The 18,780-nt window shown below is 42.2% G+C and overlaps 1 protein-coding gene across 2 annotated transcripts in view; it reads right to left on the bottom strand.

Annotated features, from left to right (window-relative positions):
* The window catches only part of mylk4b (myosin light chain kinase family, member 4b), a 40,349-nt gene extending 27,340 nt beyond the window's left edge, over positions 1–13,009 (bottom strand). The window contains exons 1-2 of one of the 2 annotated variants that reach the window (XM_065955692.1): positions 12,723–13,009; positions 5,841–6,093 (exon numbers count right to left, since the gene is read on the bottom strand). In XM_065955692.1, coding sequence (XP_065811764.1) covers positions 5,841–6,093; positions 12,723–12,787 — 318 coding nt within the window. In that variant the 5' untranslated portion in view covers positions 12,788–13,009. Of the gene's footprint in view, positions 1–609; positions 1,069–5,840; positions 6,094–12,722 lie in introns of those variants that run through there. The other variant, XM_065955693.1, reaches the window with a different exon arrangement.
* Between the last annotated feature and the right edge of the window lie 5,771 nt (positions 13,010–18,780).

Genomic DNA, 18,780 nt, shown 5'->3' with positions numbered 1-18,780 from the left:
CTGGCTCCTTAAATTAAGTCCAAGAAGGTCACACTTAACCGTCTAACAGAAGAATTATCGTCTTCTTTTAAATGATTGCAGGACAAAATAAGAGGATGATCCGATGTCAAGGCTGATCTTGACTTTGGAAACAACATTAAGAGCAAAGATTTAACAGGATGCTGATCAACTGTTTCTTAGATATCACATTATTTTATATTTATTTAAGGCAACATGATACGATCTCTATATTTGTTAAAAAAAACGTGATCAAATCTTCATCTCTCTCCTTCCAAGAGCCACAGGTCGGATTTGAACCTGGGCCGCCCGCTTGGAGGAAACAGCCTCCATACATGGGGCGCGTGCACCAACCACTTGTCAAAAGGGAGCAAAATACACCAAAAGCAGCTTTGTGTCATTCCTCTGTTTCATCACTCTGCCATTCAGACATCATGCTGCAGGTGATAATCTGATAACATGCATTACTTCCGGTTTAGGCAGGCCTGCTGCTGCCATAACTCACAGCTGAGTTCCATAAACAAATATTGCCTTCATTCCTGCTGTTCTTTCAGACTGAATGAACATCTTGCATGTCACTGACTCCGCCTGTCCCCGATCTCTGCTTGTTACCTGTGTGTCTGCAGAGGATGTGGTCCTTCCTCTCTTCTTTACGGGAAATAATTTCCACAGCCTTCTCCATAGGAAAGTGGCCACCAGACACACACTCCCCACTATCCAAATATCTTTATCCCTCAGGAAATTCTCCATTTTCCTGTCTCTGTTGTCCCGCTTGTCCACCTGCGCTGGCTGTCTCTCTCTCTCTCTCTCTCTCTCTCTCTCTCTATCTCCCTCTCTCTTCAGCCTCTCTGCCACCTGCAGCGAAGGACTATCAGGTGGTAACAGGTCGCTGACATGGGGCGAGACAGCGGGTGTTGATTATGAAACAGTCGGCCTTCTGAAGCTGTGAACTGAATGTTTAATCTCTCGCTCGCTGCAGGCTCGGACAAGAACAGGATCTGTGCTGTGAAGCCGCCTGCCCACCCAGCCAACCAGTCACCCTCCACCCGGCGTCCTCCCTGCTCTCCCACCCTGGGACCTAAAAGGAGAGGACACGCTGTCTCTGAGACGAAAAGGGGACAGGTGGTGTTGGGTTCAGGGTGTCGATGCTGTACGCAGAATCAGATGCCTTGTGCTGCTGCTGGTATGTTAGTGAGACCCGCACGGTATCCTTTAACTTCAGACACAGCACTTGATGCATGCATTCGTACACCTATCTGTCCTGCAGAAGATTTGTCTCTATTCCCCACAGACACACAGAGACAGTCCTCTGCATGAATCATTGCAGATGACTACAATTGCTATCCAGTTGAAAAACACGCTCGCATGTAAACAAACACCTGTGTATGTATGTTGCTAAGTTTATCTTTGCTCCTAGACACGTGTTGCTACTTCAGCACTTGTCTTGATTTGACACATGCAGCACTGTGTGCAGCAGAGAGAGAGAGACATAAAGGAATACTAAAACAAAGTTCAAGCAAAAACAGCAAAAGTAAAAAAAAGTAAGAAAGTAAACAAAAAAAAAAACACCACAAAAGTTCTTATGTTCCTCCTTTTTTATGTGTGTAAGTAACACATAACCAGTAGACAAAATTATTGATTTTCTGCACTGAGTTGCAGCAGCTCTGAGCAACTTCAAACGTAGCCTCATTTGAGAATTAGTTCTAACTGATGACAGTGAGTTCACACACTGCTGAGATTTGTGGTGTTAGACCAGCATGAGATAGGTCCAATGTAGCCATAAGGTGAACTGAACTCTTACATCTTTAGCTCCCAGTAGGTGTAGAGTCCTCTGTGAAATACGGTCATCAGGGTTTATCAGGTTGAAAGGAGGGATAATATTTTTATTGCTGTTTGTGTACAGTAGTTAGCGGAGTTTGTTCGGTATGCTCTTCTAGTTCCTGGTTTTGTGATCAATTTTTGTATTGATTTTCATGTTTAGGCAGCACATACATTTATATATCACGTCTGAGGAGTCAACATTGAATGAATTCATCAATCATATCATTAATAGGCAAAACTAATTCTGGATTTCTGTCATCAGTTAACACTGGATGATATTTATGTATGCCTGCAAATTCTCATAATCCCTCCCTGCTTCCTTTTTCCCGTGGCAACCAAACCCCCAAGCTACATGCCTCAAAATGGTGTGAAAGCATAGTCATTAAACCCCACCCAACAGGTAAAATGCACATGCAGCGTTTGAAAGCATTGCTTGTATACCCAAAATAACTTTTCTCATTTGTTGCGTTATTGTGAGTGTTAATATCGCTTTAGATAGCAATAATAAAATGTGATTAACTGTGCAGCCATACAAGGAAGTGACTTAAACCTGCATTCTTTCTAATGGCCAGCAGAGGGCGACTCCACTGGAGGATAACAGAAATCGAGGATGAAACAGCCCTACTTTTAATTCATGATGACGTACCTCTGTAAATATTTTTCTGATAAGTTTATGTATGGTCAAGTTTCTACTACTGCAACATTTCAATCAAATAAGAGAGGTTAAAGTATCCAGATATGGTTTATTCTGGCTTAAAACAAAATGGAGAGACCCAAAATGTCACAAGGCTTCAAACTACTCTCCAAACTACAAACTACTCAAGATTGTTCAAAGCCGAACTTGTGGAGCGCAGCGAGTCCAACGCAAGCCTGATTTTACAAGCAGCAGCAGCTGGGTGGTGGTAGGGTTCATGAGGCCACAGAGCACGGGTCCCCTGGAGGGAAAATATTCCTCAGAGGGAATCTGAGGAGAACCTGTGCAGAGAGCAGAGCGGCTCGAGCGACGGCGTTTGCTAAGGAAGCCGGAGCATCTGAAGGCCCTCCTCCGTGTTTATAGAAGTTTAACTATGAGGAGTGTAAAACTGGAGGTGTGAGTAGGAGAGGGGAAAGTAAAGCAGATGGATTAGACAGACAGGCAGACAGACAGGTGGGGGAGTAAAGGTACAACTGAGGTCTGAGTTCAGAGATAGAGCGGGAGGTGAGAGAGTTGTGCAACGGGCTCTGTGACAGACTGAGGATCTTAAATTACACACACTAGACCCCCCCCCCCCCCCCCCCCCCCCCCCCCCCCCCCATGTAGCTGGAATATTTCCCTGAGCACTGCCTGGTGGTAATTTGGAAAGCATCACTGATTTATAAGTTTGATGAGACAAAACACAAACAAAACAAATATCAAACATAATGTAGAAAAAGCATACAGCAACTGTTTGTCACCTGCAGCCAACAGTAAATACACTTGAGATCCTAACTCCTCTGTACCTCTCTGAACTCCTCCTTCACATCATCACGCCCATCCGCACTCTCAGATCTTCTTCTTCAGTTCAACTCCTCTGTACCACCCTCATGCCTGTCCACCATGGGGTCCAGAGCCTTCAGCCGCCCCTCCCCTCCGCTCTACCCTCTACGCCTCTGGAAGTCAGACTTCAAACGTCTTTTTTTTAAATTCATGTTTTACACATTTGCTCGGACTGTATGTCTTAGAGAATCATGTTACAGACACCACTGTGTAATTTACAGGTGGGTGATAATCAGACAGGAGAATGAACATGTGGTAGAAAACAAAGCAGGGCGCCCCCCCCCCCCCCCCCCCCCCCACCCCCTCTCTCTGGAACTCCCTCCCACCAGACATCCGTAATATTGACTGTCTCTCCATCTTTAAATCTCATCTTGAAAAACATCTTTTTAAACTTGGATGTTCAGTCTGATCATTAACTATCCTGTAGACTGTTGGATGATCAGTGACGTCAGAGTGCAGACAATTAGCATTCATTGCAACTTTTTTCTCTGTAATTTATCAAAATGAACACGTCGTTTTGAAAGACCTAAATATTCGGGTAATACGTGCAATATTTTAAGACTATAACTACAGCTGATACAATGTTCTCCTGTTATCTCAGCTTCCTGAAATAGACACAAGCTGAATGTTAAGTTTTGCTACTTTTAGATCCTAACAAAACTGCATTAAATGTAACGTCACAAGATGGTGATAAAAGAATCAAAGATAATGTTTCTAAAGAGTGGGGAGACTTCACCAGCTGCAGGATTGTTGCAGGAACAAACTGGCCCAGTGCCTCCATCTTGTGGCCACTACACCTGTGTAACTTTGTTTAACACATTTATTTAAGTCTATGGCTTGTTATGCATGTGTGTGTGTGTGTGAGAGAGAGAGACACTGTGATAGCTGACAAGGCTCAAATTAGACCGCATATAACACCAATCAAGCTTTAATTGTAAAGCCCCAATTCATAACAAATGTAGTTAGAAACGTCGAGCAGAAGCAGACTCAGGATGAACAGCCGTGACCGTGTTGGGCTTGGAAAGAAGGATAGAGGAGGATGAACATATACAGATCTGCAGCACCATCTAGTGAGCTTTTTGTATTTCACCTGTCTGCACATGTTGTGTTTGCCAACAGGTGCACAGAGCTGGGACAGAGTCTGCTGTGAGTTATTTCAGTCCTCTTCATCCTCATCCCCTCTGCACAGACTGATGACTGAGGCTCAGGCTGAACAGACTACAGGCCGTAATGCCAGCATGGGGCACACATTACAAAGACTGGGACAATTTTAAGCACAATAAATACCTGACATACTTGTTGTGCAGTTTATATAAAAAGACGGGCAAAAGGTTATTTTTCAAAAGCATTTCAGATTGTTCTGTTTTTTTTTTACTTACAGGCAGCCACTCGTCTCCATCACTCACTTTCTACCTGTGCAACATTTTTCTAGTGCGAGTCACTTTTTCACAAAGCAACTCTATCTGTCGCACTTTATATTATCTGCTGTGAAATAGACATTTTAATTCACTTGAATGCATGTGTTTGTAATGTGAATGTGGTCGTGGATTTTATGAAGATCTTGCGCAATATGTGTAAGGTGCAATATATGCAGTGTTTTGTTTTGCATTGGTATGTCGTTAGCCTCATAGCATAATTGCCTAAGTCATATTTTGGCCAAATCTGCCTAACTCTACTCTCCTAACACTGCTGATTCACCGTGCATTATTGGCTAAGTCCTCAGCCTACCAGAATGCTTGTTATTCTAAAAGCCCTATCCGCCTAAGTCATCTCTTTGACTGAGGGATTTGTGATGCAATTGTGTATGTGCTACATACAAAGATGGCGACAACCCCCTTGAAGAACAGGGCTCAGCTGACCACAAGTGAAGCATTAGCTCTTCCTTTTGATTGATCTGGTAAGCTAACTCATATTTCTTCAACTTAAATGTACTTTCAGTCAATCATAGGAATTATGAACTGCAGAGGAGTGGACTCCAGTCACATAACTTGTGTGAATGTGTTTTTCCTTCTTTTCTGAAAACCTTAAAATATGACTTAGGTAATTATGCTATGAGGCTAACGATGTGCTTTTCTGTTGATGTGGATCGTGTTTGTTTCTATTGTTTTTATTTATTGATCCGCTGTGGAGGCAGCTGAACATTTGCAGCACTTCCCCAAGAAGACAATAAAGTATAAAGTATCAAATCGTGTGACAGAATGTCATCCATCCATTATCTACACCGGGGTCCGGGGCGGGAAGCAATCCCGGCTGTCATTGGGCGAGAGGTGGGGTACACCCTGGACTGATCACCAGCCAAACACAGGTCACAAAATTTTCATGCATTAATGTAATTTTGTTTGAAACTGTCTGATGACAATAAAGGATTTCTATTCACTTTCCCTATGTGATATAGAACTCAGATTCCCTCCCTTTATACAACTCCACATGTGAATAATGGCTGCTGTGTGCTCATGGCTCTGCGTGGTGAGGACAGTGAAAAGAATACACGCAGCGTTAATGTTACCTGCTGGTTCGCTCCCTCCAGCTCCACGTGTTTGAGCTCCCAGAAGCATCGCATGGTCTCCACCTTCTCCAGGTGCCGGTAGAAGGCCAGTCGGCCCAGACGCAGGCTGTTGCTGCGGTTGCGGATCGCCTTCAGCCCCTCCATCTTTTCTACGATGGGGGACATGGGGATGGGTGGTGGTATAGCAGATGAAGGAGGTTTTCCATTCTTTTTGCCAGAAGTAGAGTCATTACATGGAGTCCTCTTGTCTGACCTGAAATAACAACAAAAGAGACATTCATACACAGGCAAAGAAGCAGCGGGAGCAACTTGGGGTTAAGTGTCTTGCCCAAGGACACATCAGACATGTGGCTGCAGGAGCTGGAGATCGAACCGCCCACCTTCTTACTCCAGATCTCACCTCTCAGTCAAGAGATGACCGACTCTACCACTGAGCCACAGCCGCCACAGCTTTCAGTATCTTCCAAATTATTTTGAATAGCTGATAATTTGAATGAATGAATGTAAAATATTTAATTCTATTAATTCTTTATTATAATTCTATAACAGGATGTTTTGAGACTTTTATAAAAACTAATATGTATCAAACTGAAACCTCCAGTGTTAAAAAATGAAGGTATTGCAGTAGTGCAAAATCCTGCAGTTCCTCGAGTGGCCACTTGAGGCTGGCTCCAGGAGCACAGGAAGTCACATACACACCACATTCAAAAAAAGCTGTTTTTACAGCATAAATTAACATGTTTAAAGCCTGGTACAAAATAAAAAGGTCTGATTAGTTATTGTAATCACCGGCACACATTGTACAGAGGGTGATTTTTTTTAAACGGCTCCGCTTTAATTTTGAAAACGGTATGTGTTATTGATGATATATAGCTCTCTTGGCAGAATCAGGAGAATATAAATAAACTGTAGGTATAAATCTCTTAACAAGTTCTAATGCAGAGAATCAATTACTTTAAATGTCAAGGTATTGCGTCACATTGATGCAACAATCCTGTTAATCCACCCTGATATACAGCAGTCCTTGTCGGTGCTTTGCAACATTGCTTTGCACTTGCCTAATGAAAGCAGTGAATTAAAGGGAGATCCCTGTATTCATAGAAGAGGTTCAGCAAAATCTCCTGTGAAATCTGTTAGACAACTTTAATGTACACTGTCCAAATAGCTGTGAGGTGAGTGCACTCCACGAGCTTTGATCGAGCCGTCCTGGAGTCCAGATCCAATCTGGATGACTGATGATGTTGGAGGTGGGTATGGGGTTGGGGTTGGGGTTGGGGTTAGGGGGGGTGGGGGAATCTGCTCTGACGCCTGCTGGCGACAGCTGGCTTTCTGCTGCGCTCTACCTGTTGAGCCTCTGGGGGAGTCATGGAAGATCACTGGGGGATATTTATACCCCAAGAGTGTAAATGTCCTGTGCCTTTGCTTGACAATTACTGAGGTCAGAGAGTGGCTGTAGTTTCAGCGCAGAGCATGCGATGAAGACTGCATGTAGCGGCAATTGGGCTGCTCTTCAGCATCAGGGGCTTTCTCAGGGTTGGATTTCAACTGCAGTGCTAAAACTGAAAGAGCGGACAGGGGGATGCACCTGTCACTGCTGCTTAAGTTGGGATTTACATACAGTGATTCATCACAACTTTACATATATCTATCATCGCCTTTTATCTTCATTTATTTACTTTTCTTTCTCTAAGAAGGGGCTGGTTCAAGCTGGAGATAACAACATGCATAAGAGAAGGTAGAGGATGAGTTTTGTCATTGCGATCACAGTAAATTAAAATGATAATGAAATATGAAACAGGGCAACAACAATGTCTGGAAATTTGAAATTGGGGAGGAAAGTCGCAGAATCTTTATGACAATTTGCAAAAATGGTGCGGTCGTCAAGGCGGATTGTATACGTATTGTTAAAGGACGTCTAACATTGATATTTGTTTAAAGTCGTTGTAACAGACTGAGGCTTAAAACAGCCTGCAGACAACTTTAAACATTGTAACACAGCTCCTTTAATTATTGGTTTCTTCATTGTTGAGATTAAAGTGTTTGTCCTGAATTGACTAGTCTCTGTACTCAACTGATAATTAAAGTGGAGTTAATGCACAGAGTGTAAGCTCTCCAGTAATAAAACAATAAATTAGTCAATAATCAGCGTACTTTATAATTTATACATATACGGCTGCACTTAGACACACCAACATGGCGTTTAGGTCATTGTTCATGTTGACATTTGGTTGTCTTATGGTTGGTATTCCTGTAAAATGACTTTAAAGGTGCACTTTGTAGATTTGGTAGTGAAATTTGAAAGTTGGAGAAGTTAAACAATTCTATGCTATAATTTCTGAACTAAATACACAAACTTTATTCAAAGGAAAAAATAGGTCCCTTGGAACACTGTTTGGAGCTAAAAAGCTACCAGGAGAGTTACAGTTTCACTGCTGCAGACCCACCACCATGACTTCTTCAAAGTTATCTTCAGACAGTGTTAGAGGGTTCAAATTTTCCCCTGAGGACAGTTTGTGTATAGAGTTATGAACATATACCTCAGAATTTGTACACTTCTCCATCTTTCCCATCAAAACTCCACAGTGCACCTTTAAGGTTATGTTTTGGGCTTTTTGCCTTTATTTGATAGAACAGCTTGAGAGAGGCAGGAAATGCTGGGAGAGAGAGCGGGGGAAGACCTGCACTAAACAGCGCCAGGAGGACAAGGAGTCCCACCTGTCACCAGTGCCATGAAGACTTTATCCTCCGTAAATAGAGCACCCGCTCTACCCAACTGAGCTAAACCAGCAGCCCAAAGCCTCTGGGGTTTCTTTAAAGGGACATTTAGTCACAATTACCAGCATTAAAGTAGATTTTACTTGAAGTACCTAAGGGCTGTCAAGTTTTCTGAGAAAAGCATAATGCATTTGCCTAAATATGATGATTATAAATTGATATGTTAAGACTTCTCGTCAGAAAAAGGAACTACCTTATTCTTCTACCATACCTATGAAACACAACAGCTGTCTGACCCGAGCGCCCCTCAGCCTTTCAAGAAGTCCTGTTTTGACGGTGTCGGCTGCAGCTGACATGACTTGCTGTCCTGGAGAGCCCTGGAGAGAGTCGTCACCCCGCGGGGCCTGTTGACCCCGGGTCACTCACTTTAAAGGGCTTTTATTTTAAGGTGCTCAGTAGTACAGGGCGAGGTGCAAGGGGCACCAGAAATGGAAAACCTCCATCAGTGAAAAAACCATTAGGAGGCAGGAGCTGTCACAATGCTCATTGCCAGGCAGACGGGAATTAAATCTGAACAGCTAGCTTTCTGTTGTGGTCACTTTGACTCATTGTTGTTTTAAACACTGGTTACATAAGGGCGTTTCTGCAGTATGTGGCTGTGTTTAATGTGTGCATGCAGGCTACCAGCCAGCGTGTCGCTGTCCAAGTAATGCTGTAGTTTGTGTCTGTTTACTTTTGCTTGGCGGCCTCTTGTAATCCCCCTCTATAAAACGTCAAGGGGGGGGTTCCTATCTGTCTTCTCCATCATAATCCCTCCGTGTAACTGATAGGAAGAACTGCATGTGTCTCATAACTCTCACAGCGGTAATGAATCACTGAGACCCTGAGGACCGAGTGAGACCAACAGTCTGTGTTTAGATGAGTAAAGAGCAGGACAAAAAAATGAGGGACCCCCCCCCCCCCCCCCCCCCCCACCCCCCACAACACACACACGCACACACAACCACCCCTCAATGCCAAATGTAGCCTACCACATGGAGCAACGTGATGACAGGAAATATCCCTGTTAAAACCAACCCACAAGCATTAAATACCCCCATATCTATATATACTGCCAGTTTATGAGGGTTATTAAATGCACGACGGAGAAGAAAAGAGCACAAGTGATAAAATAATACAAATCAGAGGGGACGCCGTCTGAATGCTTTTGTTATGGTAAAATAATTTGTCCATTTTCAGGACTACAGCCTAAATCAGTATTAAAGTCCACATAAAGCCGAGGGTTAATTTATACCAAATGATTGTACGAGCTACAAACTGGGTACAACGGAGAGTGTTGAAAATAGAGACACTGTGAAGGACAAAGGTAACAGGTGACATTGCAACCCCCCCTGCATACCCTTATTTGTCACAATGTGTCAAAGGACCCAAAATGGTACCAGGATCATAAAGTGGAAAAGTACCGGATAAGCTAAAAGCAGAGCTCACTGTGTGGCTGATGTAACTGGGGATTTCTGCCAGTTTATCTAAAAGAAGAAGAAAGAGGAACCTCTGAGCGTCATGCACCACGCCTCATTGCAACCGAATTTATTAAGTAAAAGCATTTGACATTTTTTTCTCACTCTATGCACACCAATTGTGAACTTTTTGTTTGTTAGGAGCTCATGTTACATGTAAAAAGGAAAGGAAGTCAGCCTAATCAAAACTATTTTACAACAAAGGTGAAAGTCTTCTGGTCTTCAACACATACAGAGTTTGCTCACTTACTCGTACTATTTTTTGATCATCAACAGCTGAGAGCCAACCCTTTCCTTTCTCTACAAAAAACCTTTTTCACCCTTGTCCGGTTCTTCTCAGTCATCCAGGTCATGGCAAGTTCAAAGCTTGATCCAAAGGCAACTGGACTTGGTTCAAGATCGTCAACCAAGTCCAGTTCCCTTTGGATCAAGCTTCAAACATTTCCCCCTTGTTTGTTTTGGTTACTATCTCTCGAGCTTCAAAGGTAAACATCTTGAGACAGTTTTATAATTGTGATCCAGCGTTTTTCTTATGCTTAAATGCAGGTTTGCCCTTTCTGCTTTCAGTTCTTCTAGTTAATCTACAGCCCCAAAAAATGGATCGAGGACAAACTGAACCGAAAGCTACCGTGGCATCATGGAGTTATTTGATGAAACTTGTAGCACAAGTAACTATAGCGATATAATCAACAAGATGTACTTCCAGAATTGGATTCTGAATGGTGAATCTCCAACTTTAAAATGTAAATGATTTATTCTTATCCATAGCACAGTAAGGGGGCATGTCAGCTCTTGATCAGAGCTCCATTGGTTTAGAATAACAAGCCAGGCCGGAATATTTCACAATTCGTCCGGGTGCTCCAGTTTAGCACGGCCAAACGTCATGGCTGTGAAATGATCTTTAAGATATCATCTCTGTGTCTGATTTGTGTATCGGCTGCTAGGCAAACAGTTACTGCAGACGCTCTCGGCTGAGATAATGTGAAGTGGTGAGGGAGGACACACGGGGGGGGGGGGGGGGGGGGGGGGGGGGGTGCTGCATGCACGTTTACACATGTGCATGCACCGCTGTCTATTGTTCAGCCGCGGTTTGTTTTTTGACATGGTGCAGAAACAGCAACAGGGCAGATTAGGGGCCTTTTTTAGGTATCAGGCCAGGATAGAGGAATCTAGTCCCAGGAGACCTCAGTAGGAGGGGCTGTCTGAAATGGACACAGAGGGTGCCATCTCTCTCGGGGGCCTCTGTTGTCCTGGTTTAGTAGTTGCATGGAAACATCCATCAAAGCCTATAAACCACAGGAATGTGTCTCCGAGTGTGTGTGTGCGTGTGTATGAAAGAGAATAGACGACTAAAGGACGTTACCATCACATCAAACTTGATCTCCACTTAATCAGAGGAAACGAACGTCAAAGTTCAAATATAAACAGCAAAGGTCGGTTAAAGAGTTCCAAAAGGTCTCAAGTGTGGAGCTCGAAGCTGACTTTGCTAAAGGACAAAATTTCAAACCACAACCTCATAGAGAAGAGGGGGAAAAAAGCATTCCTTCATTAGAGAGGATCCTCAAGTGACCGCAGAGACTTCTCAAATTAATAGGCATCAAATTAAGCATGTTGACTGCTTGACACGATAATATCAAGTGATCAACAGGTTTATTTTTCTCAGACTAAACTCAGCATTCTCTCTCCAGCCGTGCCAGCTCATGATCAAAGTATCATCGCCTTCACTCTCTGGAGGGTCCAATGCAAATAGTTGAACTAAGGATGATCTCTTACGACGTGGCCAAAAGTCTCGATGAACTCAGGCGGCCCTGATATTCTGCTGTTAGTGTCCTATAAAACCCCGACATAAATAAAAGTATACACAGAGTATTTATGGGTAGAGTAACGCACTACCGGCTTCTCAGAAACATGCAAACACATGCAGCACGGTAAGCACGGATATACACACTAACAAACAAGCACATCCAATCCTTCACACTGACAACAGCTCCGCAACCTCGGCATAAATGTGTAACTGAAGAACTTCTACCAGTCAGTGTACGTTTCCATTTCGCTAAGAACAAAGCACAGCTCTTATTTTAGTCCGCAGGGATATGGGGTTGCATTCTTGTTTGGGATTAAATTATGCATGAATAACTTTGGTGTTAGAAGCAAAGAATGCATTAAATTATTCCCCCTTTCTTTTTTTTTTAAAACAGGACAAATAGATGAACGTTTGTCCAGTTTGTTGAGCGTCTGCAAATGAATCCCCACAACTCCTAACACTGAGAATTGTCAACGAGTAAGGCAAGCACCGGACTCTTTAAGGTTGTCAAATTTTAACAACAAAGTTTTTCAGATTTGTTTGTAACTTTAATCTTTAATTAATCAAAAAAAAATGTAATTAGAAAATTTGAGAGTAAAGGTCTAATTCAAATGACGCGCAGAGTAAATGTGTGCAAAGTAAATCAGTGTGCTGTGTAACTTGACAAGTGGCACCTTGCACCGAGCGTAAGCGACACCACCGGAAAAGAGGTGTTAGAATGCAAAACACGGTCATTATGCACGTTGAAGACCACTCTGTCTCAAGTATATGCAGGTCAAAATGCTTCTTTTACAATGCCAATTAGAGGAAAAACAATGTCCAATAAGTCCAAAAAAAAAAACTCACCCTTTGTAGTTGGGCAAATTTGCAATGACCAGCACCTTCTTCTCCTTTCCTCCCATGTCTCTCATAGGTGTGATGGAGACTGTCTCTCCAGGTTTCCCCCCCTCACTCTTCCTCTGCTGGTTTGTGTTTTTTTTAAAAGGTCCTGGTGTTGGATGCTCTCTTCCTCCTTCTACACGAACCAAGTGGCTGGAACAATCTGATCCACAGTGACTCACAGACAGAAGACAGACTGACCAGGACAGACGGTTAAATGGGAAGCTCTGGCTACACGGGGAGCCACAGACGCCCGGGGATAAGCACCAGATATGGGCGGGTGAGGGACATGGAGGGGGTGTGTGGGAGAAGTGGGAGGTTGGAGGGGAGGAGAGGTAGGGGGTCTGCTCTGGGACCCAGGGACCACAAGCAGGGACAGAGCGGAGGAAGTGTTCCAGGGAATGTGGCTTGTTATAGTGGAATGAGAGGAACGCCAGAGTGCCATGTGTTTCTGCAAGGGGAGGGATGATAGACTGAGAGTGGGGAAGATACAGAGCGAGGGAGGCAGAAGGGGGGAATAAGGAAGGAGAAAATACAGAAGGCCTTTAGAGAAATATTTGGTTTGTTTGTTGTAACGTTTAAAAGTTGAAGAAACAAGCTGTAAGTAAAACAGTAAAATAAAATCGCCTAATAAGTTGATATGTCAGATTTGTTGTTAAAAAGTTGATTTAAACACTAAACATATTTAATATAGATGATAACCCTTAATTTGTAAGACCCTGCACTTTACCCAGTTCAATCAGAATTCAAAGTTGATTTATAATAATGGCCAAAAACTACCAAAACCAAACTAAGAAGTGAAATCTGAACTTTACAACATTGCAACTTTATATGAAGATTGTTCTAGTTTGATTAGGTTTAGGGATCAAAACTTCTACGTTTAGTTTAGGAGACATAAAATGCTTGAAAAAAATAAGTTAACTCTAAATTTTGATTCCCAACGACTTTAACCCTGGTCTCCTAAGTCTCAACATGCATCTACTCTGATTTGCACTCATAGTGAATTTAATCACTCTTTATAGTGGACGACAGAAAACAATCTTATTATTTTTGTACATTTTTACAGATCAAAATCGTCAATTCAAAGAAAGAGTGTACCACTTTTTGATCCAGTAGATGTCGCCCTTGAGCACCAGCATTAAACCAAATCAAACTGCTATTTGGTGACACCTCCCACATACTGAAGCCTCCGCTCTCCTCCAGCGGCACACCTTGCGTTCACGCAAGGAGTTTAGCGCAAGGGGCGAACAAAATAGTTTTTGGCTGGAGCTGCAATTACCTGTGTCCTGCATCCTGCAGCTCGTAGCTTCACATTGCACATAAATTCACACATTGTGTCCGTGATCTAAAAAAGCTTACATGACATCCAAATAAGCAGTGAGTATGTTACTCTTCTTTTCTCTAGTCCTTGACTAAAACAGCTTTTAAAAGCAAAGGTAGGGAGCCGGCCGTCCCATCCATGTAAACACGGCTCTGACAACGACACTGCCAGCGGGACTTGCGCCTCTCATTGTTGACTGTCATCATGACTCAGAGCAACATGAACATACGATAAACATGATTTCAGCTCTATTTATGTGTAAAATGTTGCACATTCTTCCCTTAAAGGCGAGCTGTTTAGGCCTGTTTTTAAATTGCTACAGTAGACAACTGTATGTTGCTTTGAAATCTTACAAAGAGGAGACGTGTTGCAGGAAGAGAAGGGTGAAAACACGAGTCAGGGAATGTAGTGCACAAACACAAATACACCATCCATAAGTCTTACGGAATTTCTGCTAAAAAATAAAATTATACTTTGGTCATTATTTGCTCACTAAAGTCCCGTGCTAAGAACCTGTAATTGTGCAAATGTGATCCTATATTTGCAAATGCATCACTATGAAACATTTCCAAACAATACACAACATTTGGTAATGGAACACAAGTTGCTCCAGCCTTTCACAGGATTGTCTCATTATCATCTGTTGTTGTCCTGACCTTCCCATTAGTGAGCTCTCTCTCTCTCTTTAGTCTTCTGTCCTGGCACTGAATCCTCCCTCACCCCTCTGTCGCCCTCCTGTCCCACTCCACTGTACCTTCTCTCTGTGTGCTAATTGGTTACAATGGTGCCTGTTGCTGCAGGGTTTAACAGCGCTTTACATCACGCCAATGGTGTCACTCGAGACCAAATGTTTGTTCGCCCCTTGAGCTATATTTAACTTGTACTCAATTAGATTATCTTGGGACAATGGTGGAGATTGGCAGACACAGGAAGTGTACGCACTCAGAGGATTGTACACCTTGCATGTGTCACATTTCCTGCATTTCAACCATAGACTTAAAGAGCCCATGTTATGACCTTTTTGGGGTTCGTATATTTAATCTATGTACCTACTTTTCCGTAGTCCGAAAAAAGTGTCTGTTTTCATGTACTGCTTCTCCCTGCTCCCTCTGCGCTCTGAGTCCGTCAGCTACACTCTGTTGAGCCCACACTGTTAGACCCCACGTGGGCCAAGTCTGCTCTGATTGGTCTGCCGATTCGCTCTGCCGTTATTGGTCAGTTGCTCAGCACGCTTCTATTTCAACTTGAGCTGCAGGGCTTGCCACAACGAGCCAATGGGCTTAGATCAGTGATCTCACACTGACAAATTTTTATCGAGGGGGGGCTAGAACCGAGCGTTACATGCAGCTAATGCTACAGCTAACAGGAGGAGCAGACTTTGATTTTTTGCACATAGATGTGCCAAAACATGCACAGGACACTTGGAAAACACACTAAAGAGCATATAAAACCAGAAAAAGCATAATATGGGACCTTTAAACCCAGTGTACAGCGATCAGTATGCTATTAATTATGACCTATAGCCTATTGTCAATAAAAATGTCAACAAGACTGTACATGAAAAAAGCTTATAATGACTGACAAAATGGTTTCAGAGTGTTACCCTTAGGGCCTACATGAAATTATTTCATTTAATTTGGTCATGAAAAACTGGTTTCCGGGTGTGAAAAAAAACAACTTAATGTGCCAAACAAAACCTTTCACCCGACATAATATGTTTTGTAGCCTAGATAAAAAATGCAAAGTCACAATTCAAACTATAGTCACTATAGAAAGCCTCTCTATATGATCAAAAACAAGATTTTAGCAAATACGCAGTCGTAAAATCGTCACACGTTACCATGGCTACAACAGCCCAAGTCCTACAAGCTAGCGCTGCTGGCTAACGTTAACAAAATAGACTTACAGTGACACAGCATATGAGAGACACTTTATTTATTTTTTTTTATCTCAAAACACATATTTACAATATACCGCTTTTAAAAGACAGTCCACATCTTCTGTATCCTTCTTATCCTCCTTCTTTCTACTGTCATGCAAGAAAATGTCCTCCAGCACGTTAGCAACTTCTGCGATGTCATGACTGGAGTTAGTCTCTGATCCACTGACATCATCCACTATGCATGTCAAACAATCGCCTTAATTTGCAGTGAAATTCATTGACTATAAGACTTATAAAAGAAACAAAAGCCTACTACTACCATCAAGAGTTTACATACAAGCAAAAAAAATCAACAGTCGTTTTTTCTATTAACTAAACTACATTTTTACAAACGGGTTTTCCAATAATGAATGGGAAATAGCCTAATGATATTGATGCTGATACAAGGACCACATCGTCTTTTATTTATGAGACTAACAATAGCAAGAAACTTAGGCTATACAGGTTAACAAGCAGCTGGCTGACCTGGCACCTGCCTTCTCTTCGATCTTGGTCATAACTCGGTTTTACAAGAACCAGTTTGTCAGTCTGCTTTTACCACACAGCGACAAAACATCTGTTATTTACATCAGCTATACATATTGTCTACTGTAAAATACCAGGTCATATGCCTCTATTTACAGTGGTCATTCTTGAGTCTGTAAATTATAGGGCCCTACAGGCAGAAAGTCAAAGGGCCCCTCCAACCAGCATATCCAATTATGTCTGCCAGTGTCCCACCTTTACTCTTCTTCTACCTCTTTCTATTTTCACTCCAAGACAAAGAATCCCTTTTCATTTTCTTTGGTGACTTTCAGTGATAATACATGCAACACACTAGGCAACAATAGTGAGTACTGTGAGATGACGCCCCCTTAGGGAGGTTTCCTACTGCCATTGCAGAATTTGTACATTTTGAGCCACTGCAGTGGTCAAAGTTTGTTGAGCCTCCGGGGGGAATCAAGCAGTTGCTTGCCTTACCTGTTGACAAGCAGCACCTCTATTTAGACAAAATACCATGATATACCAAAAACTAATTAAATAAATATGATTGGTGATTGATGCTGATGTAGAAATTTAAGTGTTCAAATACTTCCTGGACCAAACAGATCTATCTACCTTTTACAGCCATTTTTACTGAATGAGTACATTTACTAATAACTTCAACTACTAATTCTTCATAACTTTAATTCATAAAAACATTCAAATATATTTAAATATACAAAATGACTAATCAGACTCATGAATTGCAATTTCTCAGACAGGAAGTTCATAAAGCCGACACAATGGATATCACGTTGCATTCAGTCAAGTCAGTTTTAAGAGCTGCGTTAACTGCGAGGTATTTTCAGCCCATTATGCTGCATAGACTGTCTGGTATGGTTGCCGCAGAGTTTTAAAGATATATCAAATCACAATTTTGTGCGCAGGCAACCGGCATCGCATGAAGTGTAAATTTCTGTGGCGCGCGAGCTGCAAACCAAAAGCTGGACAGTGTGAGGGCCGACGGCTGACACACTGTATGCTTCCCTTGACACAGATTTCCTGGGGCCGCACTTAATCTTACTTGGAATCTCAATCAGGAAGGCAGATTCCTTGATGATCCCTGAGAAGGTCACAGCTGTGTGGGCACACAATGAGGCTGGCATGCCATCTGACCACAGTAGTCAGAGGCTCCTTTTCCTCTGCACACTGAATCGAGGGCACCCGTGTTTGTCTTGATCTGAGGTGCATTAATGGAGGATGCGGTGACCATTACAGTGCACTGGCATGAGCTCATGACCAGAGGTCTGCAGCTCATTTAGGGTTATGCTGCCTGGTTACAGACAAGTGATGACAGAGGGGGAAATAAATAAACCAAAACTAAAGTTGGTGATCAGAGTTACTTGGAGTGACAATAGTTCTCTTATATTGGACAAAGAAAACTGTTGCTGCACTGAACTAATTTGTATGCAACTCATATTCATATTAATAAGGTATGTGCCTACATGGGACAAATATGGTATGCTGTAAAGCTAATGGAGGAGAGGGATTCAGAAACTTCACTAAGGGTCCCGTCTGACAGCACTCACTCTCGTTGCCTTGTTAAGATTGCGCGCAGTATTGCTGTGAAAACCAAAGTTTGTCAATGAAAGTAAACCAGCAACCTTTCTGGTTTTTCCTGTTGATGTCAATGAATCAACCTTTATTTATTCATTTAGGTGCAGCTCAAAATATTAGAATATCGTGGAAAAGTTTTTTTTTTTCATGAAGTTTAATTGAAAAAGTGAAACATTCATATATCCTAGATACATAAGACATACAGTGAAATCCCATTAATCCAGCCATCCAGATTTACCTAATAATTCACTTTTTTTGTCTACATCTGTAAATTTTGTAATTACTGTACATAGCACAGACTCTTGCACTTTCTGCTTATTTGCACTTCTGGTGAGATGCCAAACCTCATTTCGTTACTCTATACTTGTATATGTGTAATGACAATAAAGTTGAATCTCATCATCTCATCTCAAATATTTCAAGCCTGTTTTTATTCTTCTTAATCCTGGTGATTACGGCGCTCAGCTCTTAAAATATTACATAAAATACATTTTTAAAAAGTTTAATAATACAGAAAGGTCTATCCTTCTGAAAAGTATGTGTATATGCACTTAATACTTGGTTGCTGCTACTTTTGAATGAATTACTGCATCAATGTGGCATGACATGGAGGCGAAAAGATAGAGTCGGAAAACCAGGAGTGAGAGAGAGTGGGGAATGATATTCAGGAAAGGAGCCAAAGG

Source organism: Labrus bergylta, chromosome 6 (genome assembly GCF_963930695.1).
Source record: "Labrus bergylta chromosome 6, fLabBer1.1, whole genome shotgun sequence".
In the NCBI taxonomy this organism is placed as follows: Eukaryota; Metazoa; Chordata; class Actinopteri; order Labriformes; family Labridae; genus Labrus; species Labrus bergylta.
Note: the sequence above shows the minus strand (reverse complement) of the source record. Positions and strands in the feature narration are given on the sequence as shown.